The 9,975-nt window shown below is 52.0% G+C and overlaps 1 protein-coding gene across 2 annotated transcripts; it reads right to left on the bottom strand.

Moving 5' to 3' along the window:
- Positions 1-580: 580 nt before the first annotated feature.
- Positions 581-8,396, bottom strand: LOC142865832 (endogenous retrovirus group K member 5 Gag polyprotein-like). 2 transcript variants are annotated; one of them, XR_012915931.1, is made up of 2 exons: positions 7,468-8,396; positions 581-2,429 (listed from the first exon to the last, which is right to left on the bottom strand). XR_012915931.1 is itself a non-coding variant. In XM_075999211.1 (2 exons), exon 1 carries the CDS (start codon positions 7,413-7,415, stop codon positions 5,667-5,669), a length of 1,749 nt encoding a protein of 582 aa, XP_075855326.1. In that variant the 5' UTR covers positions 7,416-7,461; the 3' UTR covers positions 581-2,429; positions 4,385-5,666. The 2 variants fall into 2 exon arrangements, 1 of the variants encoding a protein (XP_075855326.1); XM_075999211.1 differs by lacking the exon at positions 7,468-8,396 and adding an exon at positions 4,385-7,461.
- Positions 8,397-9,975: the final 1,579 nt, after the last annotated feature.

Here is a 9,975-nt window from a genome sequence, read left to right as displayed (position 1 = left end):
GAGGAGAGGACAGGCATCTCAAGCAATTCCAAAATGGCTTCAGGGAGCAAGGAAAGAAGAGTGGCCTTGTTTTTTACTCTGATTAGTAGGTAGGGCCAGGATGAGTATTCTCACTTTGGAACAGGGACTTGTGTGGATTGAATCTCCCACCTGCAATATAAAAGGGAACACTCGGGCTTTCTTATCAGCTTGCTCAAATGTGCAGCACGATTTGAAGATGGAGGTCTAGCTGAAAAGGAAAAGAAAAGTTTCTGGGGGTAATAAAAGCTGGGGCAGTTGTTCCTCCCTGCACTGCTGCTGCTCTGGGAAAGGGAGGCTTTTGGCAGACAAAAGTTAAAGTGGCCTGCGGTGTGCCCAGCCTTAAGCCAGGAAAGGGTTTTGCTAGAAGGAATAAAAATCAGGTGAGGCTGAAAGGTGGTACCACTGACTGAGAAAAAGGAAATGATATTGGGCCCTCTCAGGTCCTTGACACCAAAGCCAGCAAAGAAACTACTTGACTTAGTAGGGAAGATACCATGGACATCAAGATAACAGAAGAGTCAGGCCAAGATATCACTCCCAGTGTAATAGTTGAGCTTTATTTAAATGATACCAAGGGTCTGTCCAAGCAGGAATGAGAATGTTAGATTTCCAAATACAGGGGTTGGGACAGCAACACAATCATCTGCAAGGCAGGAGTGGGATATTATATTGGACAGTTTAGGAGATATTCTCAGAATTATCCAACCTCAACACACCCATCCTTCATCTTTACACTGTCTGCCAAAGCAACACACCAGCTAGGTTCACATTAGCATTGGGAGCAACAGAGCATAAGGAAACCAGCACAGTCCTACACCTGGTTCTATAACTCAGTAAGCAGAACAATCCCCTCCTTTCTGATGTCCTTAGTTTTTACCTCTAAACAATTATGGGGACAGGCACAGTAGCTCACTCCTGTAATCCCAGCACTCTGGGTGACCAACGCTGGCATATGGTTTGACCTGAAGAGTTCCAGATCAGCATGAGCAAGAGCTAAGACCTCGTCTCTACTAAAAATGGAAAGAAAGTAACTGGACAACTAAAAATATATAGAGAGTGTCGCGCCCGCCTCGCCAGCAAGGAAGACGCGGCGACCGGAGTTCTTCTGACAGTGCTTTAATGGGGTTCCCTTTAGACTTACATGATGCGGAAGACCCAGCCTGGCAGCGCGCAGGCTGCTATATACCCCAGAAGCACAACCCCTAAGCTGGGATAGGCCGCTCAGCTGTCGAGCCACTAAAGCATTAGTCCATAGCAGGACCCTTCGTTTGCATTCTCGCGACACAGGGCAACCGACAATTGCGCGTGCGCTGAACTTGTTTGCTGCTCTAGGCAAAGCCGGAAACAGGCGCCAACTTGTAATGGCGTTGACACCGCGCCCCACATCTCCCCCTGTTTTATTAATTTAATGAGAGCTGAGCAACCGTTCAGCACCGTCCGTCGACCGTGCGATCAAGGTTGCAGAGCCTCACTTTCACCAGCAACCACCTAACCTCGTGCAATGAGCACAACTCGGAGGTGTGCAAAGGCTGGCTGTGGGATAGGAGACATGCCTTATTTGGTGCAATGGGAGAGACCCCTCAGAGTGCAAAGGCCATGTCTGCTAAAATACCTGGGGGTAGGAGCGGGTGCAACCCAAAACTAGGCTAACCTTTTAGCATGGTCAACCACACCTGTGCAGACTGTCTCAGTTCAAGCGCAGCAAATGTCTATGCCAATACCACATGGTCCGTGGCTGCAAGACCGAAACAGAGTCATAGAGCTAGGAGCTTCAACAGGAACAGGAATGTATCTAGGCAAGCAGGTAACAATGGCAGAGGGGTGAGACATGGCATTCCAACACAATGTATAATTGCACGTATTAGAGGAACAGTTCACATGTGTACCAGAGGGTTTTTCCGTGGATACCACCCAGATAAACGGGGGCCAAACCCAGACAGGTATAGGGGCAAAGGTCACGTTTCGCCCTCCCGCAATCACCCTCACAGAACCCTCAAAAGAGTCGCTAAAATTCCATGCGAAACTAGCATTCCCTGCCATACCCCCGGCCACTATGGACAGGGGAGCCAAGTCTGTGCAGCTTCCGTTAACCCCACACAAAACACAAAGTCCCCTTCAAGGAGAAGGATCTATTTCCCTCCAGTTTACTACTCCGCGTGTCCAACGGCAGGTATGCAGTGCCCAAGGAAACATTAGTAGAAAAGAGGCGGGGGAAAATTGGTGAGTTATGTGTCACAGGCATCGGCAGGGGAAGCACTGACAGGATCCTCCAGCATGGCTCCGCTGCCATCCTCGCGATCATCCATGCTGTCGTCAGGAGGAGTAGCCACTGGGTCCCCATGCTGCTCTGGAGGCTGCTGCACCGTTCTAGTCAGCCGCGTGGGCACCCAGATGGGATTGTCCTGGTCCTGTGGAAAAATACAAATAGCTCCCCTGGATCTCATTAACACTGGATCCGGGCCTTTCCATAGATTAGACAACACATCTTTCCACTTCACTAATTCTTTCTGTGGCGGAGCAGGCGTGACATGCCTGTCTGCTGCCGAACGTCCCTTGACATCTAAATTTAAAAAATTTAAAGTAAAGAGAGCAAAGGAGAGGCGTCCTTTGGGTGATAGCCCTAGCTGTAGGGCATCTCCCCCTTTTTGTTTTTGTAAGTACATTTTGAGCGTGCCGTGAGCACGCTCCACGATGCCTTGTGCTTGAGGGTTGTAGGGAAGACCGGTACGGTGCTCCACACCCAAGCGAGTGCAAAACTGCTGAAAAGATTTTGAGGTATAAGCCGGGCCATTATCTGTCTTAATAACCCGGGGCTTGCCCCAGGCTGCCCAAGCTTCTAGGCAGTGAATGATAACGTAACTTGCCTTTTCTCCAGCCAGAGGCGGGCATGAAGGACGCCTGAGCACGTGTCAACAGACACGTGAACATACTGAAGCTTCCCAAAGGATGGGACATGAGTTACATCCATTTGCCACAGTTGTAGAGGACGCAAACCCCTAGGATTTACGCCCGTATGAACAACAGTGCGATAAGGAGCACAACTTGGACATTGCAGTACAATCTCACGAGCATCTGCACGTGTGATGCTGAACTTAAGTCGTAAGGTTTCAGCTGGCACATGATAAAGTTTATGAAAGTCTATGGCGGCGGCATGGCCATCAGACACCCAGAGGGCGCGAGTGGCGTGATCTGCCATAGCATTTCCCGCAGCCATAGGTCCAGGTAACAAGGAATGAGCTCTGATATGCTGAATGGAAAATGGGTTCCTTCTGTTCTGAATAGTATTCCTAATTTCTGTAAACACAGAAAAGACAGTACTCTTGGCAAGAATGTGAAAGGAGTTCTCTAACTGTTTAACTGCGTTGACCACGTAAAAGGAGTCTGAGATGATGTTGATAGGTTCAGTGATGGTACTGAGAACCAGACCGACTACGGCACACTCTACTAGCTGAGGAGAAGAATAGTTAAACTGTTTTGTATACACCTTGTCCTGAATGACATAGCTCCCAATACCCGTCTTAGAGCCATCGGTATACACATCCAAGGCATCAACCAAAGGTTGCAGTGAAGTTACTCTTGGGAAAATAAGCTCGTTCCGCATTGCAAACTGCAGTAAGGCATGTCTGGGATAATGGTTATCAATGCTCCCTGGGAAGGTGCATCTCAATATGGTCCATGCATCAAGAGTGGCACATAGGGTGTTCACCTGATTGGCAGTATATGGGCAAATCAGGCTATCAGGGTGACGCCCAAAATGGGACACAGCCAAACTAATACCCTTTAAAGCTATCTCGGCCACACAGGTAGGATAATGGCCAATCACCTTTCCTGGAGAGGCTTGAGGATGCACCCATAAAAGGGGGCCATCCTGCCAAAGCACTGCCGTAGGGAGCGTGGGAGAAGGGAGTACACAGAGGGAGAAAGGATCATGGTGTTGAATGCGCACTAGTTGCACCTTTTGAATGGCTTCTTCTACCTTATGAAGAGCCTTTAGGGCCTCAGGAGTCAAAGTTCTAAGAGACGTGATGTGTGAGTCTCCCTCTAGAATCTGAAATAATGGCTTCAGTTCTGCTGTGGTAAGACATAAAAAAGGTCGAAGCCAATTGATATCCCCTAGCAGTTTTTGAAAATCGTTTAAGGTCCTCAAAGCATCTCTTCGGATGGACAGTCTTTGAGGCACAATTTTGTCAGGGAGAATGCTACTACCAAGAAACGCGCCCACTTCTCCCTCTTGCACCTTTTCTGGAGCGACCAGCAAGCCTTTTTCCTTTAAGTGAGCCTGAAGGGACGCATAAGCTTGGCGAAGTACGCCATCATCACAATGACACAAGAGAATATCATCCATATAGTGTATAATTCTTACCTTTGAAAACTTCTGCCTAACCGGCTGGATAGCTGAGGCCACATAAAGTTGGCACATAGTGGGACTGTTAGCCATGCCCTGAGGCAAAACCTGCCATTGATATCTTGCATCAGGCTGCTCATGGTTTATGGAAGGAAGCGTGAATGCAAATCTGCTTTTATCTTGTGGGTGCAGGGGAATAGAGAAAAAACAGTCTTTGATGTCCAAGATAATTAGACTCCAATGTTTAGGCAAAGCTGAGAGAAGGGGCAGTCCTCTTTGAACAGGCCCCATAAGCTGCATCTGGGCATTAATTGCTCTAAGGTCATGCAACAGTCTCCATTTACCAGACCTTTTCTTAATCACAAAAATAGGGGTATTCCAAGGAGATTGAGAGGGTTCAAGATGCCCAAGAGTAAGCTGCTCTTGCACTAGATTATGGGCCGCGAGTAACTTTTCAGAGGGTAAGGGCCACTGAGGCACCCACACTGGCTCCTCTGTATTCCAGGGTATGGGCAGAGGATCCCCAGCGGCCCCTAAGAAAAACCCAGCCCTTGCCTAGAAGGTCATGGCACAGGCTCTATAGGTTCAGTTCTTCCCTGCAAGTTCCTCCCAAGCCCTTTACCTGGGACACAGCCCATGCTCTTCATCAGCTTTTGACTTTGAACAGAGTAGTCATTGGTCAATTTGAAGTCCAATTGCCGTAGCAAATCTCTACCCCAAAGATTCACAGGCAAAGGTAGGACATAAGGTTGAAAACTACCCTCTCTACCCTCATTATCCTTCCATTTCAGTGTCTGGGCGCTGATCACTGGAGAGGATGCATATCCCAATCCCTGCAGAGTCTGAGCAGAGGGGGCCAATGGCCACGTTTTTGGCCACCAGCATTCAGAAATTATACTAGTGTCAGCTCCTGTATCTAGGAGGCCTGTAAATGTCTTTCCTTTTATGGTTAAGTCCATAGTAGGACGTTCATCTAAATTCAATGACAAATATGCACAGTTTCCTCCAGAGGAGCCAAAACCTTTTTCTCCTCTGATTTTTTGTTTACTAGGGAATAAAGAATGAAGGCTAGGTAAAATTAGCAACTGTGCTATCCGGTCTCCCGGATATATGGAAACTATGCCTCTAGTGGAAGAGCAAAGAATTTTTACTTGCCCTTCAAAATCTGAATCAATAACTCCTGGGTGAATTATTAATCCCTGCAGAGTTGATGAAGACCTGCCAAGGACGAGTCTTACAGTATTATCAGGTAACGGCCCCTTAAAATCAGATGGGACCGGTTGGCACCCCATGAGGGGGGTTAATACTGTTGTGGTGGTGGCACAGAGGTCCAATCCTGCAGAACCTTTAGTGGCTCTCCTTGGCTCCCCGGAGGCGCTAGGAGCGACCTCTGCTGGGTATTCCCCTGCATGGCCCCATATATTTGTGGGCCCTGGGGTCGGGGGCCCCGCCATCCGTTTTTTTGCTTAGGTACAGGCCTTCCATTTTGATCCCGAACTATGGGATTTCCATCCTTATCCTTCATCGAGCGACATTCAGAAGCCCAATGTCGCCCCTTGCCACAGGTAGGGCAGATGCCTGGCTGTTTGTTAGAGGAGCTCCCTTGCTTAGGAGGTGCTCTACATTGCCTTTTAAGGTGCCCAGGTTTGCCACAATTGTAGCAATTGCATTCCTGCTTTGATTGAGCTGCTAAAACAGTGGCCGCCAGGCCACTATTGGTCAGGGGACCCCCTATCTCTCTGCATGCTTTTAGCCAGGCATTAAGGCCTTTGTTCTTCCAAGGGGCAATTGCATTACGGCATTCCGTAGTGCACTGCTCAAAGGCAAGCTGCTCAATGAGCAGCATGGCTGTATCTAGATCCCCAAATACCTTTCCTGCTGTCTCTACTAGCCTAGCTACAAAGTCTGAGAATGGTTCAGCAGGGGCCTGGATAATTTTTGTCAAGTTACCCCTGACCTCCCCACGATTGGGCAAGCTCTTCCACGCCTTAATGGCTATGGAGTTGATCTGGGCATATACCTCCTCTGGGTAGGCGACCTGATTGTTGACCCACTGCCCCTGCCCTGTGAGCATGTCAAAATTCCATGCTGGTTGCCCACGCTGGGCGTTTCTCCGGGATTGCTCCATGCACTCTTCCTGGTTAATGGACTTCCAATCTAAATACTGACCTGTAGTCAGTACTGCCTTGACGAGCTGACTCCAATCTCTGGGCGTCATTGCTGTATTGCCCAGTCTCTCTACCAAAGATAAGGTGTAGGAGGCCCCATGTCCCCAGTTTCGGACAGCCTCCGCCAGCTCTTTCAATTGCTTGGCGTTTACTGGCTCCCAGCCCCTTTGATTATCATTCTCAAAGACAGGAAAGGTAAGAAACAGCTCTTTTCGCTCTTCAGGGCGAATGAATGAGTCACCCTGCTGTGCGCCTCTCTGCCTGGGGCAAACGCTTAGTTCCTCATAAGGCGGGGCACACGGAGGCGGGCGGTACCGCTCATAACCGGCCGCTTCCTGAAAAACTGGTTCCTCTTTCTTTTCTAGTTCCTCATCTGACTCTGGGCTACTGTCGCAGTCTGACTCAGAGTCAGCAGTGTCAGATAAATGTAGATTGTCAAAATCTGATAAGGGGTCACAATTAGGCAGATCGGGCTGCGCTTTCCCTCCCTGCATTTTCCTTTTTTGAGCTCTATATTCCTTTTTTCCACCTTTTACCGCGGTCCCTCCCCTACTGCTTCTCTCCGAACTTGCGTCTTGCAAATCATTTAATGCTCTTTGGCTAGCCGCTACGCGCGGGCCTGAACTCTCATCATGCAGGCACTCCATAATTAGGTTGTGAACGAGGAGAGTGCCTGGCTTTAAAAGTCCTGCGCCACGAAGGTCTCGCCCTAACTTCTCCCAAGAGGGAATAGTCAAGGAACCCGAGTGGAGGAACCAAGGAGCTACACGGTCCACCTCCTTCAAAAATTTTATGAGGGTCCTTTCCTCACAGTGCACTCCTTGTGATGCTAAGAGGTTCTTAATAGGCCACAAAAAGCGCCGCAGCGGAATATTACCCATTCTTTGGAAGCAGGGGAGTTTTGGCCGTCCCACACGTCAGTTCTGAACTCACCTCTGTCGAGGTCGTCTCCGCTGGTGCTTCAAAGTTGTTTCGGTTCCCGGGTTTCGGCACCACTTGTCGTGCCCGCCTCACCAGCAAGGAAGACGCGGCAACCGGAGTTCTTCTGACAGTGCTTTAATGGGGTTCCCTTTAGACTTACATGATGCGGAAGACCCAGCCTGGCAGCGCGCAGGCTGCTATATACCCCAGAAGCACAACCCCTAAGCTGGGATAGGCCGCTCAGCTGTCGAGCCACCAAAGCATTAGTCCATAGCAGGACCCTTCGTTTGCATTCTCGCGCCACAGGGCAACTGACAATTGCGCGTGTGCTGAACTTGTTTGCTGCTCTAGGCAAAGCCGGAAACAGGCGCCAACTTGTAATGGCGTTGACACCGCGCCCCACAAGAGAGAGAAAAAATTAGGCGGGCATGGTGGCGCATGCCTGTAGTCCCAGCTACTTGGGAGGCTGAGGCAGGAGGATCGCTTGAGCCCAGGAGTTTGAGGTTGCTGTGAGCTAGGCTGACACTCTAGCTCAGGGAACAGTGTGAGAGTCTGTCTCAAAAACAAAAAACAATGAAGGCTTCCATGATCTCTGGGGCTAGGACGAGTAAGGCTCCCCTGCTCTGCAGTACCTCACCGCCCCATGATGCGTCCTCCTCTAACTCTAGGGAACTAACGCCTCATCCCTGAGCCCCACAGCCCAGCCCAGGTCTGCCCGAGGTGCCTCGTGCAGCTGCCCTCCGCGCACGTGCACAGCCTGCCCCTGGACATTGCTGCACAGCAGTGCCCACCGTCCAAGGGGCGATGGTCGTTACAGACGCCCTAGAAAACAAGGTCGGGCCACAGGAGGCCCCTCCGGCTCCGTGCGGACACCGCGCTTCCTCTCGCCTGCGCTGGAGCTTGGATGGCCGGCGACTGTCCACCCGCGGTCACCCCAGGCCGGTGGGGCCATTGCAGCCAGCAGCGCTGTGGGGGGAAGGGCAGCCGGAGCCCAGGGCGGGCCCCTAGAGGCGGCAAGCCCATTTGTGATCCTGGCACGCCATCTGGCGGCCGACGCGGGCACAGCCCCGGGAGCGTCCCCGCCATGGTCGATCTCCGCCTGGGCGGCCATTTCGGGTGGCGGACGGCGCGTTTTCCCAGCGGCCACTGCGACCGGGGTTCGCGGCTGGAGGAAATGGCGACGGGCGCAGGCGCACTGGCGATGGCTGCACGCTCGCCGAGTCACGCGAGCACGAAGTTGGGTCCGCGCGACTCGGATGCGCACCCGCGCAGGCCCAGTCGTGCCGCCTCTGCCGCCCAGACCGCGGTGGACAGGAGGCTCCTCTCTGGGACTCTCCGTTTACTTTTCTCTCCTGACTCTAGGGCTCCACACATGTCGTGGAGGCTATAGCACTATACTCTAGACAGAATAAACATGACAATAAATTGGGGAACTATTAAAAAGATTTCTATGCAGGTTCTTCAACCCTGCCCTCCAGCCCTACCGCCCTCCGTTAAAGCGTCTTACCCGCTTTTCCGAGCGTTGGCCCATGAAGTGGGACCGAAACACATGCTTGAACCCACCTGTGTCCTGTCCGCTGGCAACATCCAACATGTTCAGATGGGTATCTTTGCCAAGCTTCAAAAGCCACTGGCCCTGGGTCAGGGCCACCTTTGCAGTTAGGGCACCCTACAGGCCCATACAGCATATACCCTAACCATACCCATATTACCACTCTAGGGTCAGAATGGCAGGCCCCTGTTGTGCCCCAACCCCCGTCTCATTCCAAACCCACCTTTCTCTCAATGGCCCACAGCAGAGGCGAGACTCAGCTGGAACAGTTAATGAAATTTATTGAACAGAAACCTTTACTGCAACCACTGGAGAGAAGGGAATGACAACACAGACAGCAATTGATGACGGCCACTAGAGGCCATAGGTCCCGGCCCCCTCCTCCTGGGCTCCCTGGCCAGGTGCCTCCTCTGCCCGGCCCCAGCTGTGGCCATCCTGCCGCCAGCTTCCCGCCTGAGGGCCCCAAGATCTGCCCAGGCCAGGAAGCTGGCCTCTGGCAACGTCCACTCCCTCCAAGGACCCCCTCCAGGCCCACCCAGTGGGGCGTGGCCCTGCTCTATGGCCGGGACAGGACAGTCACGGGACACTGGAAAACACAGCTGGACACACCCCCCCACGTCAAGGAAACTGAGCCACAAGGCACAGCAGGGGTGGGACATCAAAGCACAGCCCCCAGTCCATCGCTGGTCTGGCTCTTCTCCCCGAGGTCACGGGGTACTCATCCCCGCCACCGTCTTCGTCCTGCCTTCCGCTGCCTCCTGGGACTGTGCTCTGGGTCCCTGGGGAGGAACTGCTCAGATAGGAACACACACATCTCCGCAGGACGTGCGGCAATTGGCCTAAATCTACTCTGAGAAAGCAGAGGCTGAGCTCACGACACCGGACGACAGCGAGCAGAGCCTGGGCTGGCACCAAAGCCCAGGGCGCGTGCCCGGGCCGAGAGGTGGCTGGCCAGGCAGGCCGCGACG

Source organism: Microcebus murinus, chromosome X, assembly GCF_040939455.1.
Source record: "Microcebus murinus isolate Inina chromosome X, M.murinus_Inina_mat1.0, whole genome shotgun sequence".
In the NCBI taxonomy this organism is placed as follows: domain Eukaryota; kingdom Metazoa; phylum Chordata; class Mammalia; order Primates; family Cheirogaleidae; genus Microcebus; species Microcebus murinus.
This window is presented reverse-complemented; position numbering and strand designations above follow the sequence as displayed.

What these genes read in the sequence shown, in the direction of transcription:
- LOC142865832 (XM_075999211.1), bottom strand. Translation starts at nt 7,415, where the DNA reads ATGGGTAATATTCCGCTGCGGCGCTTTTTGTGGCCTATTAAGAACCTC.